Source organism: Condylura cristata, unplaced genomic scaffold (assembly GCF_000260355.1).
Source record: "Condylura cristata isolate star-nosed mole 26May11 unplaced genomic scaffold, ConCri1.0 scaffold00006, whole genome shotgun sequence".
Taxonomy (NCBI): domain Eukaryota; kingdom Metazoa; phylum Chordata; class Mammalia; order Eulipotyphla; family Talpidae; genus Condylura; species Condylura cristata.
In genome coordinates, this window is record NW_004567107.1 from 15187802 (window position 1) to 15214917 (window position 27116).

Sequence of the window (27116 nt, forward strand, 5' to 3'; positions counted from 1 at the left end):
TCCCAGGTGACAGGTGGTACAAAGCAGGACAGTTCCCCAGATCAGAGGCCCAGCAAGGAGCTGCCGGTCTCCTCTAGAAACTTGGGGTTCTGACCCAGTCTGAAGTTCAATATGGGGGCATGGCCAAACTACCCGCCTGGCCCCCTCCTGTTACTCCACACCCTCGCCCCAGCTGGGCCGCACCATTCTGGGAGGCTGGGCAGGGGACTGGGCAGGGGACCCTTGAGAGGAATCAGATGACCTGCTGGGCCAGGGTTCGGGTGGCCGCGCCCACAGGGCCCACCCAACCCTCTTTCTCTTTGCTTGCTGGAGGCCTGAGTCACCTTGAGAGACCAGGAGAGAGGCCCTTCCTGTGGTGAAGTGGCCTCGAGGGGTTTGCCCAAGCCCCGGCCCTTGCCCCCAGGTTCCCGGCCAGTCATAGCCCTCAGCCGCCAAGGCTTCTCTGGGTCAAGTCCCCAACGGAGGGCCTCCTGGCCGTCAGGCCCCAAAGGTCTACAGATGGGGGTCTGGGGCCGGGGGGGGCACCGGGAGAGGCCTGCGGTGGCACAAAGCCCTGGCAGGGGTGGGTCCAGAGTGAAGGGCCAGCCTACAGGGCCAGGCAGGCCCTGGGGAGGAACGGAGAGTGCCCTGGTGCTGACTCACCCCCAGGATACATTGACACTGAGCGACTGACACACTGAGCAGTGTCTGGGTCAGGCCCAGAGAGAAGGGGTGAAGGGGGGAGAGACGGCCCGGAGTGGGAGGGGATGGTAGGCGACAGACAAAGGCGGATGGACAGGTCAACGCAAAGACCGGTATCAGACGGCACACGGGTGGTGGAAGCAGGTCTCAAAGAGTAGGTGACATCTGCGCCGAAGCTGGGGTGTTAAAGTCGGGGGAAAACAACCTGGTGACGGGAGGGCCAGGAGGAGCAGCACCCCATCATCCTAGATCGGAGCCACAGAGCTTGGGCCCTGAGGAACATGATGAGAATTCATCTCTCCCGCGGAGGCCACCAATTTTAGCGCATCACCCTGGGAGTCCATAAACCTTCATCCTTCTTAGCCTCCTAACAGGAGTTGTCTGTTTCGTGATTATAAAAACTACATATGAATTTTTTAAAAGATACAATGATGTTAAGACACATGCAGGTCTCAGTAGACCTCCCTGACCACCCAAGTCAATTGATTCTGCCCCCAGGGAAGCGCCCTGTTCAGATGGGTGAGCAAGGGGAAGGCTGGCTGGGTGGGTGGCTGGATGGTGGGTGGGTGGGTAGATGGATAATGGATGGATGAATGAGTGAAGGATGGGTGGATGGATGGTGGATGAGTGGATGGGTGGTGGATGCATGGATGGTGGGTGGGTGGGTGGATGGTGGGTGGAAGGTGGATAGATGGGTGGATGGTGGTTGGGTGGGTGGATGGTGGATGGGTGGGTGGATGGATTAAAAACTTTACTTATGGCACTCATACTACAGGGCCGACCTTCAAAAGGGCAGAGTCCAGAAACTATCATTTGTCCTTACATTAAGCCCATAAAGTAAACAGACTCTGAGAAGTTAAGTCACAGACCAAGGATACTCTGCACTGAGGTGGCAGCTGGGATTCTGAGTGAATGTGAGACCTGCGTTTCTCCACCAGAGGACACTGTTCCTCAAAGGCAAGGACAGGACACCCTTCGGATGTTTCCAGAGCAAGAGTCCGGGAGCAGCCGCCTCCTTCCTGAGTACGCTGTGCACCCGGGCTGGTAAACACGCGTGTGTACGTGCACACGGGGGCACACACCTCTCTGGGGTGTGACGCTCCAGGCGTGGCTACACAGCCTGCTTCCCCCACTTCACAGAGGTTTGCCCACCGTCAGCGTTAGCTCCCTTAGACGTAGCACCGGCTTGGAGATGGCCACCCCCTCCGGCCAGCAGGCAGCCCCACCAGGATTAAGTCTGGGCCCCCGTGGCCCCATCCTGGCTCACCTTGCCTGCAGCCAGCACGGACTGTTGGGGTGTGCTGCCCAATGTTAGTCGGGTACCCTCTCCGCACGCACCCCGGCCTGGCCGAGGCCCCCTGCGTCTGGTGCGGCAGTGCCCGGAGCCCCCACCCGTGGGAAAGGGCCTCGGGCGCTGGGCTTCCTCCCATTCTAACCTTGGCTTCCGCGCTTTATCGGCCCCACACAATGGGCGAGGGACCACTCCCGCCCCACCCCAACCCGCCACCCCCAGCCTCTGGGCTGCTGGGAAATGTGCTCTTCCTTGCATTGCTCAGAGAGGGTCATCTTCTGCAGGGACACACTCAAGCCAGTCAGCCCGATAGAGGGGCCAGGCAGATGGAACGTGTCCCCGAGCAGTCAGGGGAAAAGGCAGGTCCCAAGAGGGCCCTGTGGGCCAGGAAGAGAAGAACCGGGGGTGGGGAATCAGGGTCTGACTTCCAGCCCCAGCTCCCCCTCCCCCCCCACACCCACCTTTCACCCCCTCCCCCCTCCAGAGGCTACAGGCACCGGGCACATAAAGGCCCTCCAACTGCTCCCGCAGCTGTGTGGCCCTGGGTGACACACTTCGTGCTGAAAGGCAAATGGAGTCAGCCCAGAACCACCCAGGCCCCCCTTTACTCTGGGCCCTGACTAGCGCCCACCAGCCACCTCCAGCAGTCTTATCTAACTAACAATAGCAGTGGCTAAGAGGTAGACCCTAGGCTGCCTGGATGGGACTCCTAGTTTACTAGCTAACTGGCCTTAGCCAAGTTCCATCTCTCTGTGCCTTCATTTCTTTATTTGCGAGTTGCGGGCTGATCACGGACCTACCGACAGGGCTGCGGAGGGTTCCCTGGGTTAACATGGGCTAAGCGCTCAGCCCGTGCCTGGCACGTGCAGCCCGTGGTCAGGGAGCGCTACTGTGGCACTGTTATTGTTTGTAGAGCTCACACCTATGAGTCAGGCACTGTGCTAAACTCGCCCTGTCTAACCTCTGTGACAGTTCCAGCACTTACAGCTGAGGGCACTGTGCGGCTCTCGCATGTGTCTGGAGGTGGATTACTTCAGGCCTGGTTCCAGAGCCCAAGGTGATGCAGGATCACCTGGGAACAGGGTCTGCTTGGCCAAGCCTGGCTGCCCTTTCTAACCTGGCCTAGCCCGGTAGGCCCAGCAGAACTTTGTGGAAATACTGGTTCTACTGATTTGTTCAGATACAGGACATAACTCTTCTTTAGCTTTTCTAGCAGGAAGCCGGAAGGTGCTGTTGTGCATGTTGGAGCTGGGACAGTGTGGTGGCCCTCCTGTGTGACCCCCAGCCTAGGCCTTTACCCCCACAGGCCTCTGCCCAAGCCAGTCCCCTGCAGGAAGAAGAGAGACAGGAGAATGGCGAGGTGGGGCCCAGGCCTCTGTTCTTCTCGCTGCAGGGGGCCAGGTCAGGCTGGGGTGGCACACAGTTTCCTCTCAGGACTCTCCCAGGAAAAGGACAGAGTCAGGCCTGTGGCTCTGCCTTGCCGGGGAGCAGCCAGCAAGGCGGGCAGCTGGCAGCAGAGGGCATTGCAAGACAACTCAACTCAGGTCACGGAGCCAGGCCTGTGGGTGACCCAGGGGGAACCCTTGGGGTGGGGTGGGAGGCAGGTGTCTCTCCTCACCCGACCTCAGGAGGGCCAATGTAAAGTGACCCGAACAGACTATCTCGCAGGTCCGTCTGGTTCAGACACTCCTACTCATAACTGCTGGGAGGCCAAGAGACAGGATCGCAGGTAGGAGAGGGGCAACCGGCAGCCACCAGCCAGTGACAGGCACAGTGCATCTGGGCAGCCCCAGTTTAGCCACACAGAAGCCCAGGACCAGCCCACGGTGACGCCAACGCTGGCTGGCCCTCCTAGCTTTCATGATAGGGTCACTGACATGGACAGGACTTTGTGTCTGCTGCAGCCTTCTTGAATCCCTGGGACAGGTCCATGAAGACTTAGCACTCCCATTTTGTAAGAGAAATCTGAACCCCAGAGAGAGAGAGAGAGAGCTAAAACCAGTCCAGGTCTCAGCACCAGGAAGGAGGAAGCAGATCTGCATGTGAAACTGGGTTGCCCAACGCCACAGGCCTAAAATGTCCCCCCTTTCCTCTTCGCCTCTTGCCTGGCCCTGTCTGGAAACAGTGGCCTGTCTTATCAACTCGGTTCCCATTATGGGGCAATCACCGGAGGCTGAGTGCCACGCAGTGCCCTCAGCCCGGCCCCAAAAGGGGCTATTTCATCCTCCCAGCAGCCGGTGAAGGAGGTATTATTACCATGTCCATCTCCCTGGTGAGGCTCAGAGAAGAGCCGGGACTTGCAATTATCCACCACCAGTGAGGGGAGCGTGAGACCTGGGTGAGGGTCCAGAACTCACTGTCCCTTGCCCAGACAGGATTCTTCGTGAAGCTGGCAGGAGGACACAGATGTGAATGATGATGAAAGGCTGGAAGCCCAGGTAGAAGGGCAGCCCCCCACAGAGCTGGGGGGCACCTTCTGAGGCCCTGACCAATCAGTTGCTCAAGCCCAAGAAAGGACGCAACGGGCCAAAAAAGGATGCATTGGGGGTGGGGGTGCTGCCCGTGGGAACCCTGGGCACCAACAGGGAAGCTGGGAAACCAGTGGTCAGGCCTGCTGGACCCCCCAAGAGGAAGCTTCTGTCCCCATATGAGAGCTGAGATCAACTGGTGTGAGGTGGGGGACTGAGGATGGGGAGTCCCAGGGCAGGTGTGGGCCTTGGGCCTCAGCACCCTCCGGAGAGGTGCATCCAGGCCTGGCCTGAGTGAGTGTGAATGGACCCTCCTGAAGCAGCTGCATCAAGAAATATCCTAAGAGGGTGGTCCCCCCTGAAATACAGAGCGTCAGAATATCTTGGGGGACAGGAGGAGGCTTGTTTAAAATAGAGGGTCTGGGCACCATCCTGGGAATTCCAACTCCAGAAAACCGGAATTGGGGGACTAGAGATCTGATGAATCTCCTCCTCTAGTTTTAGGGTGCAGCAGGGCTTAAGACCCTCATGCGTTTCCTGAAACTCAGACCCAGTCCCAGTTTCTTTGGGATTTGGGACCTAATTCCTGGGCCCCTGATCTAAGACTTTTTTCTGGGGGACACACGCCAGTCCTTTCTGCCTGGTCACCTTTCCACAGAAGGCGCCTTCTCAGGTGCCATCTGCCTTCTGACCAGCGGGCTAGGGAGCAGGGAAGGCTTTCCACGAGGCTTGTCTGTGTGGGTCTGGCATGAGGAACAGTGACAGGAGAGCCGCACTTCTGCCACCCCTCCCTTTAGGAATCCCCTGCCCTCACCAAATGGCCTTCCATAGACAGCTGTGTCCAGGTCACTTCCTCTTTCACAGAATTTTCTGTTTATCTGAAACCTGTTCAGTCCTTGCTCTCAAGCTGAGGAGCATCTTTCTCCAGAAGCCCTCAGGCCTCTCCTCACTGAACCCCCAGACCTCTGAGGTCAGCTGCCTCCCTGGGCTCCGACCACCCCTCCTGCCCAGCCTCGCCACAGTTGTCATAACAACGCTTTTGCCCTGCGCTGGCTGTTGGCACATCAGTGACCTTCGCCAGTGTCTGCCCAATGCCCGCCAGGCACCAGGCTCTTCAGTTCGTCCTCAGCCACTGTGGGAGGTGTTACCAATCTCTGCTTTCCAGAGAAGGCTCAGAGGAGCTGAGTGAGTCACCAAGGTCACACAGTGAATACGGGACCGAGCCCAGACTCAAGCTGGCTAATGGGCTTCAAGACCACGGCACAGTATCTTCACTCTTTGGCCACCTGCCCGCCCCCACAGAGAACTCACAGGCTAAGGTTGGCTTCACACGTTTTTGTGGCCCCTGCTGTGTGAGAGGAGAGCGCGCGCGGGACCTGGCACACAGCGGGAAGTCAATAAACACTTACCCATTTATTTATAAATATTTGCAAGAGGCAAATAGCAGGGGGGTGGTTAAGAGCACCAGCCCTGGAGCCAGACCCTAATGCTGGTGCAGACATTTATAAACTGTGAGACTTGGCGCCAGAGAGAAAAACCTCTCCGGGCCTCAGTTTCCTCATCCGTGACAAGGGCACACCCATCATATCTACTGGGTAGGGCTGTAGGGAGAAGCAACAAGCTCACTACACTGCTGAGGACAACCGAGCAGGGGATAAACATGGCTGTCACTGCTGTCGGCCGAGGCATTCCTCAGTGTGCCTCAGCCCTGACAAGTCTAAATTGTAACTGTTTGTCCAGCTATTATCTCAGAACTTGTAGCTCATATACACAGTGTCCTGGGCGAGGCCACACCTGCTCTGATCCCGGTGGGGACCAGCAGGACAATGGAGCCACACGCCATGGTTGAAGGCCTGGCTGGGCCTTCTTTGTCCTCTGCGCCTCTGTTTTAGTCTCTGTTCACGGGGCAGAAGGCTCCCTGGAAGCCTGGCTTGGGAGGGGTGACTGCCCATTCCCCGCAGCCCCTGGGCCCCCTCACCTCAAGTGACCGACCGCCAGCCCCCCACAGCCCTTGACCGCCTTACCTTCCTGTGGCCCATGAAAAAGAGGGAAAGGTGGTGCATGGAGCCGCCGTTGCGGCCCAGCTCCTTCTTGAGCGTGCGGGGCGAAGGCATGGCCCAGGAGGACGTGGCGCCCTCGCCATCCGAGCAGTGCAGGGTGGTGTCGGAGGAGAAGCAGGGCCCGCGGGTGTCCTGCAGCAGGCTGCCCTCGCTGTGGGTGCGGCGCCGTAAGGAATTCTGCACCCGCAGAGAGAGGCCCCCGTCGGCGCCCTGGCTGGTCTCGATCATGCTGCTCCGCTTGACCTCGCCGCGCTCGCCGTAGTTGTCATCGCTCGTGTCCTCGTCCTCGTAGTCCTCACCCTCGTCCCCCTCGTCCCCCTCCTCTTCGGCGTCGTCCTCATCGCCCGAGCTGCCCCCCTCTGCCCCTGGCTGGCTGTAGGCACTATCCAGCCGGACCTCAGGGATCACGAAGGCCGGCTTGGGGGCCACGGGCGGGTCCCCGGTAGCTGCTAGTGGGTCCCCAGAACTCGTGGTCTCCTCAGCAAGGGCCTCAGCTGGCAGCAGCACCGGGCTGGAGGGCGGGTCCTGACAGGGAGGAAGGTCCTGGGTGGGAGGGGGGTCCTGTGTGGGAGGGAGCTCTTGCCCGGCAGGAAGGTCCTGGCACGGAGGGAGGTCGGGGGCCGTAGGGACTTCCTGGCCTGGGAGGGAGTCCTGGCTTGGCGCGAGTTCTTGGGCTGGAGGGCCTTCCTTGCAAGCAGGTGGCGCTTCACTGGACACCGATTCTTGGCCGGAAGACTCTGAGTCCTTACTGGGTGGAAGCCCTTGTCCCGGAGAAGACTGCTGGCCAGGAGAGGTGTCCTTGCTGGGTAGGGAGTCCTTAGCACCTGGCCCCTTCTCTTCCTCCAAGGACATCTCCCTCTTCTCATCAGCCTCCGACTCAAACATCTGGGGAACAGAGAGAGAACAGGAAGGATTCAGAACAGGAGGCTACAAGATGCAAGCACTGTGTACAGAGGCCAAGCCAGAGCCAGGCGATGGCCTGAACCCCACACCCTACACGCTGCACCCCAGAGTCCGAAAACTAAAGTGCCAGGTGGAAACCCGAACACCCCTGGGGCTTCAGGGGTTCCTTGAAGCTTTGGCTTCATCAAAACCATATTCGGTCATTTAGGGGAGACGAGGAAGTGGTAGCCACTGTATCTCTACTGTGTGACAGGGACTGTGCCGGATCAAGCCCCTAAATAATGCTCTGTAATCTTCCCCGGGGGCCTTCCAAGGGAAGTGTCATGACTCCCATTTTACAGAAAAGGAAACAGAGGCGAAGTCACTTCCTCCTCAAGGAGGAAACAGGCAGCCTGTTGCTCTCATGGACCAAATCGAGCAGTCTCAAGGAGGGTGTGACCCACCCGAACCTAGGCTTTAAGGAGAAATCCACAGAAGTGGCTCTGCATAGCTAAGAATCTGTACGACAGAAGTAACCAGAATGAAACCAGAAGTTCAAAACATCACCGACACCTGGACCAGAGAAGTGCCCCTGTTTCAGGGAACCTCACAGGGGTCACCCCCAGAGTACTTCAAAGTTGTGTTTGGAGGAGTTCCACACACAGCAGAAAGCCTTTCCCGCCTTGCGCGGGGCCCTCAGAAGCCCTGGCGTTTGCGCCAGGTTCCTACACATTTCATCTGCAAAGGCAACACCAGGGTCTTTGATGCAACCTGAAGAGCCACCATCTCACGTGGAGGTGTGAGCTCAGAGCCGCCAGGAGCGTCTGACCTGCCGCAGCCACACAGAAGAGAACCCCAACCTGGGCTCGCCCCTCAGCACATTCAGGGACATGGAATGCTGGTGCCAGAATGATTCCGAGGAAGGTTTGGTCCACGAAGGGGCTATACCCACCTGGAACTAATGGAAGAAGAAGACACCACACAGACCAGAGAAATGACAGGTCTGTGCAAACACTCAAGCACCCGCGCGCACACACACAGAGCGACTTTCAAGGACGTAGGCTAAGAGCGCTTGCTGTGAAGACTATTAATGTCCATTTGACAGGTGAGAAAGCTGAGCCCAAAGAGCAGTGAGTGACTCACAGCTGCTCCGATGCTGAACAGCTATTTCCAAAGCTGAGAAATATTTGTAAGCCTTGGGGAGGCTGAGGGGGAAGTCCCAGGCGGGCCTCGTATCTGGGGGTCAGCAACGCAGCCTTGGCTCAAGGCAGCTTCGGGGTGCTGCACTACCAAGTCACTCCGTCATCAGTGAGAGCCAGAGCGGATGTGAAAGCAGAGTGTGGGTGAGAGGCACCGCTGGGAGCATGAAAGTGAAAGCCCCTTCCTCCCAGCAGAGTGGGCGCCGGGACCAGAGGGAACCCTCAGAGGACTCCAGGATGTTCTGACAAGGGCCTGGCTTGGCCAGTCACTCAATCCAAAGCTCTGGATTTCAAGGTGTCTGCCTATGAAATGGGGTGACCCCTAGGCCCAACGGACACACCAGGAAACAGACTCTAGAGAGAACAGAGCTCTTAAGCAGAATGATGATGGCGGTGGTAGTCATGGTGATTAAAAAATTGCGCTGGAGGGAAATGCTGAGGTCATGGACTTCAAACAGCACATCTGCCCCGCCGACCCCAAGAAGCAAACTCTGTCAAACCTCCACTATCAAAGTTGGTGACTGTGCTCTCAGCTGGAAACTAAAGCCTAAGCTTGAGCCCCATCCAGCTGAAGAAGAGACCCCCCCTGGAGCTGACAGTCCCCTAAGGGCTTGCCAAAGGCACGCCACACAAACGGGGCTAGGCTGGGGGTTACAGCCTGGGCTTTCCGGCTCCTTCTTCTAAACCTTCCTGTGGTCTCAGCCCCCAGAGCAGCCCTGCCTCCCTCCTCACCACCACCACCCCACCCACTAGGGGTCATTCTCCATATAAAAAGAAAGAAAAAAAAACAGCCCTCTCTCACCCCTCACCCTACCCCCCCAACCAGCTCCCTGGTGCCCCCTACTCCGTCCTTCCCCTGGGGCAGACCCCCACCTGCCTCTGATGTTCCGGTGCAGGTTAGGCTGCAGGAAGGAAGCAGAACTGGTGTCCTCAGGCACAGAATGGCCTTGAGTGGGGAGCAGGCCCAATTTCCCTTTCCTGGGGGTGCCGGTAGGTGGGGCTGTCCCAGAGACGACAGCTGCCTGAGAAGGCCCACCCCTTGGGAAAATGCAGCCACGGGCCCAAAACCAGAAACGCAAGTCAGCCTGCCTCTGCCAATTCTGCCCTAAACCAAGGCCAAACCAAACAAATCCAGCAGGCGGCCAGCGGCTCCAGGCCGCAGGCAGCCAGGACAGCGCCCAGGACCCGGACAGAGGACTCTCAGAGTTCCGTGGCTCCACACCCTACTGTCCTAGTCTGACTTGGGTTTTGGTGCACAGGAAAAGCCTCCCCACCCCTCGGGCCTGCTCCTCACCTGCAGCAGAGTGACTATGGCGCCCGACGCTCATTACTCTCTTGTTGGCCCGAGACACGTCTGACCAAATGCTGCCTATTGAGAGTCCAGTCTTATTTGTGAGATGGGCATACAGGGCCCGAGGTTAAGGGAACTTGCTGGGCTCTGGGGCTGCTGTGGCACCCACACTCATGTTTCTGTCCCAAGTTGTCTCCCTGCTTCCTTGGAAACTTCCACATAAGTGTTGGGAGCCCCCAGGGGTGGGGGCAGGGAAGCATGCTGTGAGTGCTCCGGGCTCAGCGCACACAGTCCCCAGCAGAGACTGGAGCCCCCTGTGCAACCCTCCAGGCCTGGCCAGTCAGAGTTCCTGGGAAAGCTGGGCTGGGGATGCCTCGAAGGGAGGTGGCTTCTGGAGCAAACCCAGGGAACCTCAGAAGTCTGGGTTGACAGGGAGACAATTCAGACACGAGAAGCGATACAGCTGGGGGGTGTCACAGCGTGGATGTCGGCAGCGGGGCTGTCCTGGAAGCTACGAAATGACACCCACACAGTCAATCTATGCGAAAACTGTACTGGACAGTAAGAACAAGACATGGGGGTGGGGGAGGGCCAGGTGGGAGGGCGCGCCCATGTGCGTACCCTTCCTCCAGGCACTGAGCCAGGCCTGAGCCGGGCAGCAGAGGGCGAGTCAAACACAATCCCTGCCCTTGGCTGAGCAGAACCCACAGAGGCTGGACAACTGCTCTTAACGAGTGTGGCAAGTGCTCCGAGGAGGAAGTGTAGGCCGCAGGGACACCTCGTTAGACAGCTGTCACAACAAGTTTGGGTAACAAGAGTCCAGCTGAGAGATACCAGCCTGCTCTGCCAGGGCCTTGCGTCCAGAAGGCTCGATGCAGCTGCCCACCTCCTGCGGGCAGTCTGTATCTCTACCATCCATCACTTCCTTGGCTTGGCCAGACCAGGGCTCATTCCGTCCATGTCTGGCCTGCTGGAAGCACACAGGAAATGAGCCAGGCCTCTAAATGGAGCTGCTGGTTAGGATCTAATCAAATCCTCTCCCCATCCAATCTAGGTCTCGGAACAGGCGGAGAAGGGTGGCAGGTATGACACCCAGAGCGCGTCCCCTCACCCAGCTGTGTCTCTGGCGCCCCTCCCCCAGAAGCCCACCTGTTCTTGGCTTGGGAGTAGCAGCGGCTGCAGGAAGGGACCTGCCCAAACACACAACTATGAAGTGTGGCTCCAGGTCTACTGACCTCAGAGTAAACCTGCAGCTTTCACCCGAGATGACTCATCACACATGCTGGGCTCCTCATCTGCCTTCAGAAACCACTTCCTGTACTTGGCAAGGGTGGGGGTGAGGGTACGCAAACTAGGGTTCGCCTCCACTTCAGGAGGGCCCTGGGGCAACTAGGATTTTGCAGAAAGAGAGCTGAACATCAGACCAGAGTACCCAGGCTGGGATCCTCCCTCCATTACATCTTGGTGTGTGGTCCCAAGCTAGCACTTTTGGTTTCCTGGGCCACGAAATGGGGTGCGGATGCCTCTTGTGCCAGAGCACTGAGGGGGCCGAGTCTGAGAAGCTCCCCACTTCCAGTCCCTGGCACAAGTTTCCTGGAACCTCAGCTGCTCACCCAAAACAGCCCCTGAGGGCTGCCAGCTCAGGCCCCTTCGCTCCCACCAGGCCTCTCCTCTTCTTTTGCTCCTAATGCTACAGATTTGGAAAAGTCCAGGAGGATGGAGCAGCCTTACGATGCTGAGGGGTCTAGGCAGTGCTCCCTACTTCACAGCTGGAAGTCCTGGGGGTTAGCTGCTTTGTGTGGCTCAGTTTCCCTAGCCATAGTGTGGGGTTCACAGTAGCTCCTTGCAGTGTTGTGGGCCGTGGGGTGAGCTGGCGCTGGAAGTGCCGGGTGAACTGCGGCCACCAGCTCGAGCATCTCCCCTGGCCCCCCCCCCTGGGTCTACGGCCCCTTCTCCACTTCCTCTGGGCCTCTCGCCCATGCACTGGAGCCTGTCTGAGACCCCTTCTTGTCTCAGCCCCACACACCCTCTCATGCACCCCTGACGACACCCACCCCTGTACCACCCTCTGCCCCCGATGCCAGCTCACCCCGCCAGCCCCCACCTGTCCCCTGAGTCTAGGTCCCAGAGGGGAGCATTCGCCAAGTGCCTGCGGCCAGCGCTGCTCCGAAACACTCCTGGGAAGGCCTGTGGGGTACAATGGGGAGTGAGACAGGCATGACCCCCGTCCTGGTGGGGCTTAGGGGCAAGCTCGAAGGTGCTGTGGGAAGCACTGATCGGGCACGTGGGACAGCCACCTTAGAACCACCCGGGGGGCCCTCCCTGGTGGCGCAGCGGGTTAAAGCACAGCACTGAGAAGCTAAAGCCACTTGAACATGAGTTCGATTCCCGCCTGCCCCGGAGGTGACCACATGGCGTGGCAGACCTCTCCTGACCCGCCCGCTGCTCCCCTCAGCAGTGTACTTCGTCGATCTGCCTGTTCTGCTCCCCACTCTGTCTCTGGTGAAGCCTCTCACCGACCCAGCACCTCTGGCCTGTGCCCCAGTTCTGTATGAATAAATAAATAAATCTTCAAAAAAAAAGAACCACCCTGAGACGGAAACCTAGGCAGGGATCCCCCACACGCCGGAGGAACAGAGAGGGCACCTGTGTGGCTGAGCCCAGCACCCCCAAACAGGCAAGGTCTTCCCCGACCACTCCTCAGCGAAACCGGGCATCCATGATGCCACCACCAGATGCCCAAACCGGGGCCCTGGGTGCCACTCTTCCTGCCTTTCCTGCACCTCCACCCACCACGGCCAATCAGCAAATCCTCTTGATCATAAAAATCTTAAGAATCTTTCCACTGGGGGAGGTTGTGCCTGTGCGGGCCAGGGAGTATGTGGGAACTCTCTGTACTTTCCTCTCAATTCCCAAAACTGCTCTAAAAAATAAAATTTATTCATTTTTACAAAAAAAAAAAAGAATCTTTTCATTTTCTCCATGTCCACTGCCACCCCCTCCCGGCAGACCACTGCCCCCTCCTGCCCCCTCCCCTCGGGACCCGTGCTGCTCTCCCACGCCCCTCTGGTCACTCTCTGCCTCATGCCAGCGAAGCCGTCTCGGAGCTGATCTGACCCGACTGAGCCTCTGCTTGGAACCTTGACGTGGCTCCCCGGGACCCTCCAGATAGAGCCCTGTAGGCTCCCCTCTCACGACTCCCCTTCTTCAGCGTCTGATGCCGATCCAGGGAGCGTATTGGTGATCCCATGACCCTCACGGGGCCGCGCAGCGCAGACATTTACTACTCAAACTGTGATCCAGACCGGCTGGCTCCTGAATCAGAATCTGCGTTTCACCCACACCGCAGGTAACTCATTTACACGAAAACTTAAAGCGCCCTGATCCAGGCCTCTGGCTCTCAGCAGAGAGGTATCCCTTAGAAGGGTCTGTGGGTCAAGAAAAAAGCATCTAGATCTGGGCCCAGTCAAGACCTACTGGGTAAGAGTCTGCAAGAGTCAGGCCAGGCATCCTGACGTTTTCTAAGCCCACCCACTCACCCCCGGATAATTCAGGGGAGTAGCCCCAGAGCAGGGGGGGGAAGTGCCCCAGGTGACACAGCAGATTCAGGACGAGCATCCAGACAGCAGCTGGCGCGGGCTCAGCACCGGCAGCACTCAGTGCTCCCTCCGCAGTGGGAGGGCCTGTCCCCAGGGGCCAGTCACTAGAGTCTGCGGTTCTTACATGTCCCCCGTGCACAGGGGTCCAACGGCTGGAGCAGAGAGGAAACAGTCTGGCTGCAGAGCGACAATTCTCCCACGCCACCTGCGAGGCCTCAGAGGGGAGAGCAGGGGTTCCCGCGTCTCTTCCTGTCCCCGTGGTGACTGATGCCTTATGAGATGAAGCCGCCGCACACACCCCAGGGCAGTGTTCAGGAGCGGTTCACCAGTGGGCTCCCCACCTGGTGAAAGGATCCCACGCCACCTGCGTCTGTCAGGGGCTCGGGAGGGCAACACACACGCGCTGGCAGCGCGCCCATTCTACAGGAGGTAACACTGAGGCACAGAGCGGGGCACATCCCCCGTCCAGAACTCGCAGGACGAAGCCAGCGCACAGGGAAGAGGAGCCCCTGAGGAGGGAGGAGGCAGGAGCCCCTCTTCGAAACTGTCCCCACTCTGGCACGGCCACCTGGCTAAGCCAGCAGGACGGGCCCGGGCTCAGGGCCGGCCCTCGGGGCCAAGTCCGGTCCCCGCCTGAGGCCAAGCTTCTTTTCCCCTGGGTGGGGGAGTGGCTCCCCCATCACCACCCTGCCAAGCCCTTCTCCTCACGGGTCTCAGACACCGCTGCTTCAACGTGGGGGGCCAGGGAGACCTGGACTCACTCTCCGCCAGCCCCCTGCAACCCAAAGGCCCCCTAGAGCCCTTTCACACGCCAGCTGGTCTGCGAGGCCTCAGAGGAGAGAGCAGGGGTTCCCGTGTCTCTTCCTGTCCCCGTGGTGACTGATGCCTTATGAGATGAAGCCGCCGCACACACCCCAGGGCAGTGTTCAGGAGCGGCTCACCAGTGGGCTCCCCACCTGGTCAGGGTGTGCACACATACGATCTCGTTTTCCTGTTGCCTCTACTCCGTCAAGTCCACTGCCTGTCCTCCCTGGGGTTCCCCATTAGGTGCTCCGGGATGGCCTGGCTGAGCATCGCTGCTCTCCTGCCAATGCCCAGCCTGCCGGCTCTCATGGCCCTAGCCAGGCCCTGCTCGGCTCGTCAGGACCTGTCCCTGGCTTACTCACCTCCACTCCCATCCCCAGAGTTACTCAGCAAATAGCTACGGAGCTACAGCCACGTGCCAGGGCCTGTGCAGGGCACTGGGGCAGCAACAGTGGCAAGCCACGTTCCAGTCCCCGAAGGTGCGAGGTCTGTGGGGGAGAGAAGCAAATAGATGGCCCAGGGCAATCTCCCACCCACCCACCACCCGCTTGGGGGTGGTGGAAGAAAAGCAGCAGCGGGAAGACCAGAGACAGCATGGAACTTTCCAAGTAGTGGTTTCATGGAGCTGAAAGTTGGATGTGTTTAGGAATTTGGATTTTTACCCTGAACACTGTGTATACTTGGTGCTGTAAAGACAGAGATGGTGGAAACGGGAAATGATGAAAAAGACGGGGCAGAGGGGAAGAGAGAGCCCTTTCACTGAACATCTGCTAGACACCAGGGGCTGAGCCAGCTGCACCTCCACTTTCTCACTTCCAGCACCCCCATGAAGCAGACATCACCCACCCATTCTGCACAAGGACGCTGGAGAGGTTAAGGAGCCTGTGCTGGACAGAGGCACGTGAGGGTGGCAAAGGAAACCACGGCCCACCTGGCTCCAACGCCTGTCTCTGTCCACTACCCCACGGTCTCTGCTCCCTTCCTCCCTCCCTCCTTCCTGTCCTTCAAAAGACCTCCCTGGGCCAGGCACTGTGCTAGGCAGTGGTGAGCAATACCAGATGTGGGATCCCTGCTCTTACCCAAATGGCCAAAGAGTGACTCCCCGGGAGCAAGTGGGGTATGGGAAGGTGAGGGGGTACAGAATTCTATGCCCAGTGAGCCTCCCAAACTGCTTCCCCCTGCCCCCGCCATGGGGCAGCTCATGGGTGGGGAGAGCTCAAAGCCAGAGGATTCCCAGTGATATTCCACGAGGCAGGCCAAATCAAAGCCCAAGGGGACCCCAGGGAAGTGCAGACAGCACCATGGTCACAAGACCAGACTGGACTCAGGCGGCCTAAGGTTGACTCCCAGGCCTAGCACTGTGGCTGAGTCAGTGCGCCTTCCTTGCAGGGTGCCTGGGGCTGGAGGCATTCTGAGCCAGCGGTGGTGAAGGGAAGTGTCCTTCAAAAGCCTAGTGCTGCCGAAAATTGGCATCTGGCAACAGCAGTCTGGGTTCAAATCCTGGTTCTGCCACCTGCCAGCCTGATGCCCTCGGGCCAGCTGCTTAACCTCTCCAGAGCCCAGTTTTCCTATCTGTAACACAGTGATACAAACACCGAGTACCTGCGTCACAGCTCTGCAGGGAGATAATCCACTTCCAGGGGTCTGGTACACAGCAACACTCAGCCCCTGCCATCACAATGACTACTCCATCACCTTCCCCTCGTCTGCAGCCCACTCTGGGGTGTGCACGAGACACACTCTCACCCTGATGATTGCCCTACTGGCGGGGGGGGGAGGGGCACCATTATCTGTCCATTTGGGCATTGAGACCCAAGCCTAAGGCCCTGACGGGTGGAGACAGATTCGAGCCTGCATTCAGCATGGCCCTGGGTCGGGGCTGTCTGTCTAGCTTCCTGAGTGCCCGCAGCAATTGGCTCTGGCGTCTGGGTCATGCTCCCAGAAGAGTCTCAGTCAGCCTGGGAAGGCTGGATCTCAGGGTCCACGGGAAAGCCAGGTCCCCTCGTGGGAGTGTCAGAGGCAGCAGAAGCCAAAAGCACCCCCTTTCCAGAGATCTTCCTGCCTTATCTACCTACCCTAAATATTCCTATGTCAAGATCAGTAGTGCTGGGGAAGAAAGGGTGACCGGGAGAGGAGAGGAAGAGGCGTCCTCACTGAAGACACTGGAGTGAACATCAGGCTGTTGGACTCAGTCACAGCCCTGCAACGGCCAAAGGTCACCTTCCATGACCCTACCACCTGGTGGCCTCCATCACTGCCCCCCATCGAAGGGGATGTTCAACTGGGTTTGATCGGATTTACATTCTGCTCCAAAGGCATCCTCTTACCATGGGACCTTCTCTCATCTTCCTTAAACAAACTTGACTAGATTCCTCTCCTGTTTAAAACTCCTCCGTCCTTCTGGGACGGCTCAGCGACTGACCCTGCGGGTTCTGGCTCTGCCTATCAGCCTCTTCACGAGGCCTCTCTTCACTTTGCTCTAGCCAGCCTGAACTACTTGTAGTTCCGCAAATACACTTAATCGTGGGCTTCTCTCACCCTGTGCTCGCTGATCCTACCTGGAACACTCTGCTTCCCCTGTCTATTTGGTGAACTCGTAGTCATCCTACAAAACCCAATTCACCCACGTGAGTATATGAGTATAGCCCCTTGATTTCTGACAAAGGTAACATTGGTCTTTGTGATAAATTGGAGAGCCATGCAGAGAAAACCAATCTTGACCTCTATAACCGCTGTGCATAAGAATCTATTTCAAATAGGTTTTAGAGATAAATGTGAAACTGAAAATAAAACATAAGCAAATATATCCATAACCTTTAATAGGCCAGAAACAGGATTCAATAAGCACTCTCTGTAAAGAAACAGACTGGCAAATCGGACAGCCTTCAACTACGAACAGCTATGCTTCAACAGGTAATCTGGAGAGGAGTAAGAAGCATACCACAGAGCCGACGGAGGTATTTGCAATGTGTATATGTGACAACGGATGTAAATCCAGGGTGTTTAAATTCCCCCAAATCAATCAGGAGAAGACAGGCATTTCAACAGAAACCTGGGGCAGAGACTGAAGCAGGCATTTCTTCACAAAGAGGCTGTACGCGTGACCCATCCACCTATGAAGAGGAGCGGGACCTCAGTCATCGCGCAAACGCAAATTAAACCACCATTAGCTATCATAACACCTAATGCCAATCACATCGGAGCGGATGTGGAGCAACAGGTGCCTGCCTGCCGGAGGAGGGTGTATCGGTGTCCCACTTTGGGAAATTATATGATGGTATCTACCACAGCTAATTACATACAACTCTATGACTCAGCAGCTGCAAACCTGAGCTATTTACCCAACAGAAAAGTATATATAGTGCATCAAAAGGCATGTACGAGAAAATCCACAGCAGCACCATTCATCAGGGCCTCCAACTCACATGCTTCTCGGCAGAAGGGAGAAGTCCCAGCGTAGGCCCACAACACAATCCTCTGTAGCAACGAGAACCAGCAAAGCACAACGTTGTAAATAACAGACACAACTCACCACCAAAACACTGACTGGAAGAAGACACCAGGAGAGAAAGTGTCCTGCCTCCACGTACACACGACAGACGTCGAGGCAGGTGTTACCTCGGCAGCCTCAGCGACCGAGAGAGGCTCTAGAAGATCTAGAATGGTGTTTCTTGGCCTGGAGGGTGTGTTCACTGTGAAATCCATGGCTCTGTACTTCTAGTCTTCTTGTGAGTACATTCAGTTTAGAAGTTCAAGAAATGATCATGACTTCATAGTGTCCGCTAGGCTGAGACAGTGGCTTCTACCTGTCTGAATCCCTTGTCTTTGGCAAGCACCTTCCAACGGAGTCCCCCTGCGAGAAAGCTGCTGTGCCACCTCTGGTCACTGAGGGCCTGCTCGGTGTCACTCCCGGGTCCTATGTTTTGCTTACTCCACCCGCATCTTCTCACTCACAGCAGCCACCATGAGGTGGGCGCTGGCGGCCCTGTGGACCTTGTCTCTACGTGTGAAACACACACACACATGCATCCTCTCATTTAAGCCCAGGCAGCTAAGCCTCTGCCGGGGGAAGAGGAGGCACACAGAGGCTTGGCGTGATGCCCACAGGTGCACAAATGTAAAGTGGGGAGCCAGTCCCCCAGTCCAGAGCCCATCCTACTCCCCACATTTTATACGGCCTCCCCTGGGAAATCAAGGAACATGTGACTGGAGATGCAGAGATGATTTCTACAGCCAGGTGGGAATCACATCTACACCCAGGGGAGTGGCTAGACAGGGGTAGAGGCCTGCTTCTTGGATGAACAAGAATCTGCGCAACTAGATCCAGCCTCACCTCCGTCAGGTAGCTCCAAGGAGGCTCCCAGGGTTCCCCCGCCCACAGCCTCCCCACTGTGACCATCCACTGCTTGTTCATGCCCAGCACTGGGTGAAAGGTTAGGCCTTTTTCATCTACACCTCCAGTTCCTGGCCAGTGCGTAGCACCTAGGACGTATTTAACACACGGGTGAGGGAGGGATGGAGCAGGGAGACAGGCGTGGAGGGCAAGAGTCACTATTTGAATCATCTGGGAACTCCACAAATCTAGGCCTGAGCAGCTGTAGGGTCTCGGGAGGCCGTTGGTCACCCCTTGATCTGAGGCGCAGCATGTTCGTGTCACCTCTCATGCCACCGTCCCCTGCTCTCACCTTTTGTCAAGGTTGGGGCCAGTCATTTGGTTCCCGGAGGCTATGTCTGGCAATTCCTTTACTGCATGCCGGGTTCCCCCACCTTACCCCAAGGGTCTGAGGTTCTACTGTTACAAGGCACCATGAGGTAACTGAGCGCACCCTGGCCACGTGTGCCAGCTGCAAATAACTCAGCCCACCCTTTCTTGCTCAGCAGCCTGAGCCTCAGCACCAGGTGAAGGAGGCTGTCCCATGGTGCCAGGGAGAGGGGAGAAGCCTTGGGTCATCTGGAGCCGTGGGCACACCTGGCGGTTCCCCCCACATCCTAGGCCCACTGCCAGAGGAAGAGGGAATCCTGGACCACTTTGCACTCTTCCTCTGTGCCTGGAAGCCCTGATCTCTCAAGTGGTGGGCCACAGCACCCTTCTTTCCCAGCCCTGTCTTCACCCACACCCCGATCCTGATGCAGTGGGGTGGCGGTAGCTCCCCAGTTGAGCCCGGCTGGCCTGCTGAGCGGGGCTCCAGGCTCTCCAGGCTTAGCAGGCTGAGCCATAAGCAGCCTTGTTTATCCCTGGGAGGAATGATGGTTTTCCCTGAGCAGTGACATCTTGGAAACGGCCTGGCTCCACAAACAACAACAAACCTCCCAGCCTCAGCTTGGGCTCCAGCTCGCAGGAGAAGCCTTCCACCCAGCAGGGCCCGAGGAGCAGGTTAGGGGCTGCTGCCCCGCTGACCCAGACCCTGGCCTTGACCTTGATTCTTGAAAGCCAGGAAGAGGAGCGGGGCTGCAGAGAATTCAAGAATTGGATGGCCAGACAGGGGGCCTGGCAATACCTGGTCTAGCCCCTGATTACTCTAAAGGGGAAAGTGGGCCAGAGAAAAGAAAATGAAAGAAAGAACAGTGCATTTGCCAGACACCATCCAGTGAGCAGCGTCTAGGAGGTGCCTCCGTCTCTGGCCTATGTGCCAAGCCCAAGCTTTCTCTATGGCACACTCTGCTTTTCCAGAAGACAGCTGGGAGCTGCCTAACCAGCCCAGAGATCCTGGGTGGAAACATGTCACTGGTATCCTAAGAAAGGGACCCACGATGAGACTCAGGTGCTCCGAGTCATCCAGTTGGTGCGACAGGGAGACGGGGCTAGGGTGTCAGAGACCTGGGTTCCGAGACACCGCCACTGAGTCGCATGTAGCCTCGGCGAGTCTTTCTTTTGCTCTGTCCCCTATCTGTCCAGAAGACAAATGGGCTCAGCCATCGCCAGGATTTGGGAAATCAAACGTGAAGAAGCTCGAAGGCTCCCAGGACCCTGACTGGGCAAGGGCACTCCTCCGCCACTCTGCCTCTTCTGGGGAGCCAGACAATGACTGAGAGCTGCACCCCAGCCCGCAGACCCGCCTCCCTGGCTGGCACCCTCCCGAGGGGGCCCAAGCTGAGCTCCACATTGCTGTAGTCTATGCAAAGGACCACGACCTTGTCATTCAAACCAGCCGGGAGGTTCCTCTCGCCCTCTGAGGCCACCACCCGGCCCAGCACCATCCCTGAAGGGGCTCTCCTTGTGGGCTCAGCAGGTGAAGCCAAGTTTCTCCCCGCCTCCCCTGTGAAGGGCAACCCCTTGGCTCCAGAAAAGCAAGCTGACACACAGAAAGCAGGGCCCCTCACCAGGCCCTAGAGTAGGTAGTACCCACTCCTGGCCAAGCAGAGCTAGGAGATGGGCAGAAGGAGCTGACCTGGACATCAGACATCAGCGCTTGTCCTCCAGGAAAACCCATGCCCTGGCCCCCTGTGGGACCAAAGAATGAATACAGCCCTACCCCACAGAAACAGCACCGGAGTCATCCCCACGGGGCCACCAGCAAGGACAGATTCCACCTGGAGTATTTGCTCTGGTCATGGAAGTTTGGGTGGGACCTGGGAAGAAGAGAAGAGACAGGCTTTCCAGGCAGAGGGAACAGCATGTGCAAAGACAAGAGATTTAGGAGTGAGGATGGTTTCACGGATACCAAGTACCTCTAACCTGAAGCCCTGTCAACGATTTCTGGTTCAAAGCTCTGAAGGCAGGAGGTCACTGGCCTCAGCTGCCTCATTTTCATCATCCCCATGCAACCTCCGAAGCCGGGCTGGGTCTAGAGCCAGCCAGGGTGCAGAACTTGGCTCCCTGAAGGGCCTGCCCTGGGCTGAGCCCTGCCACGTGCTAGGGCTGGGGAGGCGGGCGGCGCCTTGGCTGGGTGCAGAGGACTCCAGGGGCCCTGATGGAAACTTTGACTCTGGCTCCGGTGCCCTGGCTGGGCTCCCATGGGCACTGGCGGGGAGGCACAGCCTTTGCTTCCTTCCAAGGGATGTAGCCATCTCAGTTACCTCGAGGGGGTGGCCAGAGAGCCGGCCAGTCATAGAGTGGATGGGTGTGGCGAGTTTGCAGCACAGGGCCTGCTGGTCCTGAACTGACAAGGCATCTCTAACCTGGGGGGCCAGGTGCTGAGCTGCATTACAGAGCTCAGGTCCGTGTAACACCGCGTAACCCTGTGCACTGATCCAGGCCGCAGAAGTCCTCCATCCTGCTCTGGGCTCAGCCGGAGACCTGCTGTTGAACTTGGACATGGCCTGTTCCCTGTCTGTGCCCAGGTTCTTCCTTAGTCCTGAAACCCCAGGGCAGAAGGCTCCTCCTGGAAACCTTGGGACAGGAGTAGAGCTGTGGACCCGCTGATTTAAGAACTGGCTTCTGTTTGCAGAGTGGCTGGCTCTGTGGGGTGAGCAGTTCCCTAACCTGCCCCCTTCTTGTGGGTCTCGGCTGGAGGCAGGAGGACCAGTGCAGGACCTTTCCCGGAGGGCCATGGGCAGGCTAGGGAGGAAGAGCACTTGTGCTTTCAGCAACTGAGGCCAACCCTCCGAGACCGCTTCCCCAGACAGGACAGGGAACGAGGCAGGAGTGGCCATGCCTGAGCGGTGTGCGGTCAGCATCCCTGCCGTGATCCCAGCACTGCTGGCCGAGCGAGCGCTCCCTCCTCACTGAGTGTCCTGACTTGTGGCCACTCCACATTCCTTTCTCCCAGAAAGAAAAGCCGCCAGCCTAGAAGTGAATAGCACACACAGCGGAAGCATGCCCCTCACCCTGGGGGACCCCCGCCCCCAAAACACACACACACACCACACACACACCCAGCGCGATCTCAGCACAACACAGTTTGGTTGCAACATGCTCATCAATGGCTGCCTGGGAAAGAAACAATAGAAACAGGGGCACAGGGCAATCTGGACAAGAGCCCCCACACCCACCCACCCCCATCACACACACATCCCCTGTCACAGAGGCACCTACCCAGCACACTCCAGCAGGGACCCAGGCGACTCCTGGCTGCCGCTCCTGCCAGCCCGCCCGCCGGTCTCCGCCTGGCTCCTCCCGCAGGCGGGCGGGCGGGCGGGCAGGGCGGCGGGCAGGCGGTGGTGTCAAGCGGCTCCTTCCCCAGACAGAGCTCCTTTGTGTCAGCAGAGCTATTTATGGACTTACCCAAGTTCCCCAGGGCAGCGATACCTGCTGGGAAAGGCAGAACCGAATGACCAGGTTCCACCTCCCACATCTAGGTAGCGTTTTCAAAGCCCTTGCATCACGCGTCCTCCTCCTCCCCTTCCTCCTCCCCCCTCCTTGCCCTCCTCCTCTTCCTCCTCCTCCGTCAGCTCCCTTCCCAAACACACACCCTTGTCCAGCCGGCTGTCCCCACTCTGGAGAGAGGCTGGATTTCTTTCTTCCATCAAATAGAAAACTGACTGCTCAAGCCACTTTCATCCGAGGAGTCCAGGATGTCTCAAGGAAGCGTCCTGGGCCAGCAGGTCCTTCAGCCTGCGAGGTGCCCAGCTGGCTCCTGGACAGCACACTCACACTCATGCACTCGGGCCCTGATCCCCTGGCTGCCCATCCCCAGGGCCCCGGCTGGTCCCCGAAGAGCTGCTCCAGAGGGAGAGGCGTCCATTGCCCACGGCAGCACCCCCTTGCACTAGGATTGCGAGCTGGCTGCACCCCACACACATCCTGAGGGCTACCCGGCTGGGGCAGCGCAAAGCCACTGGCCACCGCTCCCCAGCAGGACAGAGCCAATCACAGAGGCTTCCCCGTCACGCCCCCACCCCCACGCTGCTCTCATCCCAGTGGGCGGCTGCAATTTAACCCAGGGTCCTGCAGCCAACACAGACTGACTTGAAAGAATGCGACCGCCCCAGCACGGGGGAGCGGCCGCTTCAGTCACCTCCCAGCGCACGGTCCAGTGCAGCTGGGCACACATGTTTTCATTTAGAGCCTTTGTGTGCAAAACTCTGGGGAATCAGAGGCTGACGGGGTGGGGGCAGGAGGGCTTCCTCCCCACCCCACCCCCAGGCAATGGCGGATCAGGGGTGCATTACCACAGCCCCAAGAGTTAGTGAAGGAGAACCCCTAACAGAGAGACGGTGGGGATCCGAGGAAAGAGCCCTGGACTAGGAGGCCAGGGTTCCCAGTTCCGGCACTATCTGGCTGGGCGTCACTCACAGGCGCCTGCCCATCTCCGAGTCTTGGTTTGCTCATCTGTGGAATGGAGCTGACGACACTAACCTGCCTACCTGCGGCATTCACAGGGGGCTCAGTGATTCTGTGCCAGGCACTGCCGCAGAGCCTGGCCTCCAAGAGTTAATGGAATCCTCCTGCGCCTTGTGAGCATCAGACTACTGTTCCCCTGTTTATAGGTGATGGGGTGCAGACTGGCAGAGGAAGTGCTCATGCTCGCACGGGAAGTTGACCGTGAAGCCAGGATGGAAGACCAGTGCCCCCACCTCTACTCACGTGCCCCCCCAGCCCCCACCCCAGACAAAGCGGCTCGATGCTGTGGCTGTAGTTACCGTGATGCATTGCCTGATGTCAACAGACATCCTGAAATCTAGCCAAGATTTCCCAGTTGTGCCTGGGACACGGTAGGAGGTGTCCAGCCCCTGGCCAACCCCAACCTGCCCAGGCTACCTACGGAAGTCACAAGCACCCTGGGATGCCATGACAGGGAAAATGGCGGGGACAGAACCCCAACCCCTTTCTTATTTCACCTCCTTGGTCACCCTGAGCTGAAGCACTGTCCCTCTGCCCCTGCTCTTCAATATTAATCTGCCTTTCTCCTACTCCCTCTTCCTGTCTCACAAAAACCTGTTTGTATACACACAGGCCAGTGTAAGAAAACATCCTCCATCAGGGCTGACCCACATAGTCCTCACCTGAGCCCATCACTTACAAATGCCAGTCAGTGCTCTGTCTGGTCCTGAGGGCAGAGCTAAAGCAGCCCTCCAGGGCCCAAGAACCTTCCAGCTTGGAAGGCTGTCACCCTGCAGCTCCTGAAAAGCAGGACCCACTCACCTTTGCCCAGGGAAGCAAAAGAGGTGCGTCTCAAGAAGGCGAATTCTAGTGGGGCTGACCCATCCCCCGTGGGACGGACAGGTTCCCCGGATGGACCTTCTGGTGCTTAGGGCAAGGTGTCTTCAGGGGGACAACTTGAATACTGAATTTCTGGGCCTGAGAGGATCCCTGAGCTTCACCTGAGTCTTCTTTTTCCAGTCAGTAAATAGTTCCAGAGCATCACTACATGCCAGGCTCCGTGCTAGGCCCTCAGCATGCAGTGAAGAGCACAGACTCGTGCCCTGCATGCATGGAAGGAGAGGAGCAGAAATAACCACCAGCCCAACTCGTGACTCCACATTAGATCTTGAGCTACAAAGGGCATAGGAACCCTGCCAACGCAGGGTGCCGGGTCCAGAACAGACCCAAAATGTATTCACTCGTGCTCCAGATGATAGCGTGAGGCAAGGCTACAGCTCAGTGCCCTGGCATCGAGTGCCTGCAGAAGCCTGAGGCAGCCGCTGCCCTCTGCCTCACCAGAGCTCCAGGCACGAATTAGGGGGCCAGTGTCCGCCCTGGGGAGGTTGGGGGAGTCACTGACAGACTGGATATTTGAGGCTGAAGCGCCTTTCCAGATGTTTTGCTTTTATTCCCCCATTTACAGCCAGGGAAACCAAGGCCCAGAGAGGGGAGGGCTGTTCCCAAGGAAACAGAACAAGTGAATGGCAGAACTGGGACCAGGAATTGCTAACTCCAGTTCGGGGCTCCTTCTGCGGCACCCCTACATAGGCTTGTCAGGCCTGTGTAAATGGTGGCACTGACAGTGTGGGAGGATCTGGGATTAGGACATGGGGAGATCCAGTGGCCTAGAGGGAGAGCTCGGGGCCTGCACCCCATTTGCGGGTGCCCGTAATTTATTGAACACACACTTCCTTGACACTTGGTATATGTCAGCACTGTTCACAGCACTTCCGGATTATTGATTCATTAACTCTTCATCAGCCTATCAGCTATAATGTCTAATGTCCCCATTTTACAGATGGGCAGAGAGATCACAAAACCCTGATGGAGGTCACAGAGTAGGTCAGTCCACTTCCCCAGTGCCCTGCACCACTGCACCGGGCCGCCCATGGGACTGAGAGACAGGCTGGGTGTCCCTCCCAGGCAGGCAGGCAGATGCCTGGCTGTTCAGACACGCTGGCAGCAGCAGCCCCAAGGGTCTGAGGGCCAGGGAGGACCAGTAGGGAGCTGGGCTGTGTGCACGTCCCATGTGGGAGGGCAGCACCCCCAGGGCAGAGCCCCAGGCTCCAGAAGGGGCCCAGGAGGGACAGGCAGCAGCGTGAGGACGCAGCCCAGGAGCTGTGGAGAGGCAGCTCTCTTGCAGCCCACACCGCAGCCAGGCTCCTGCCGCTTCCCTCGCTGCTTCCACTGCATGAAGTCCCACACACCCAGCTCGCGGTCTCCAGACGCCATCGTGAGCCCCGCACAGACAGACACCCACCCACCTCCCCCAGGCAGCCTCCACTGGCGGGGAGGACGAGTCCTGCCAATGCCCTCTGCAGAGAAACATGATTTAGTGAACTTCCCCATCCTAGCTTCTCATTCAAAATCCTTTGGGATTCTGTTCCAGGCTCAGAGGACGCTGCCAAGGCAGAAGTGGGCACAAGCCAGGGAGAGGTGTGGGCCCAGGAATTCCAGAGCGTCTGGTAAACCAAGACCACCAGGCCCACTGGCAGCTGCACAGCTTTCATTACCCTGACATCAAGGGCTGGGCCTGGGCTTGGTGCTTGACGTCATGAGAGCTTGGGTGGGACACGCTGGCTTCCCCTTCCCCGGAGCCCCTGCAGCATAAACCTGCCCCCCAAAGGGTGAGGACCCTGCCGGACACATGCTGGCGTGACCGGTCTGTGCCCACCCCAGTCTAAGCCTTGAGTCTACCAACCCACTTTGGAAGTTGTGGGCTCTTATTCACTGCGTCTCACTGTTCTGGCCTGGGTGGGGGTCTGTGGACTCCTCGCCGAAAGGCCCTCTCCACTGAGGCGTCTGCCAGGAGACACTTATCCAGTACCTCAATAAACGAGAACCCCTCCTGTGTGCTGGAGCTGTGCTCAGAACTAAGGACACAGATGGACAGGGCCACAGCCTGTTCCTGGGATCTCCCTTGGCCGCCGGCAAGGCTGAGCCCAGCAGGGACATTCCTGCCCGCGATGTTCCGGCCTCTGTGACCTTAAGGCCGGGGGCGGTAACACACTCCCCTACTGCCTGTGGAGGGCGTCGCCTGACCCCTCCTGGTGGCACGTGCCTGGTTTTTGGGGCACAGGCTGCCTGGGCTGGGGTGTCTGGTGGGGAAAAGTAATACCCTCAGGGAGCTCTGTTCTGTAGTCTACAGCACGCAAGGGGCATCCCTGCCCCCTTCCAGGCCTCAGAGCTTAGCCAGGCGCGTCCAGTGGCCCTGCCCCATCCTTTCCTTCAGTGGCCCAAGAGCCTCTCACTAAAGGATTAGATGCAGCACAGACTTCAGAGTCCAAAAATCTGAGTGTGCCTGTTATCTCAGGTAAGTCTCCGAGTTGTAGCTTCCTCATCTGTAAAACGGAGGCTTTCTCAATACCTCACCGGCAGAGGGGCCTGTGAAGCAGCTGGCACACAGGAGCCAGCACCACTGTGATGACCTTGCTATCTTGTCAAGGAGCAGAGTTCACCCTGAGAGGGGTGGCGTAAAGAGTACACTTACATGGGCACTGTCTGTCGAGGGTCTACCAGATGAAGCTCTAACATGGTCCCTGGGGTGTAGAAGCAACTGATAATCTTGAATATTTATGGAGTGGCAGGCTGTGATCA

The 27116-nt window shown here is 58.1% G+C and overlaps 1 protein-coding gene across 7 annotated transcripts in view; it reads right to left on the reverse strand.

Moving 5' to 3' along the window:
* RGS3 (regulator of G-protein signaling 3) overlaps positions 1-27116 on the reverse strand; it is a 121175-nt gene that overhangs the window by 8245 nt on the left and 85814 nt on the right. For 3 of the 7 annotated variants that reach the window (XM_004677412.1, XM_012721361.1, XM_012721356.1), the window contains one exon: positions 6465-7385. In XM_004677412.1, the coding sequence (XP_004677469.1) occupies positions 6465-7385 (921 nt within the window). Of the gene's footprint in view, positions 1-6464; positions 7386-20748; positions 20846-22250; positions 22331-22439; positions 22510-22626; positions 22884-27116 lie in introns of those variants that run through there. The other 4 variants (XM_012721360.1, XM_012721359.1, XM_012721357.1 and 1 more) reach the window with 4 other exon arrangements.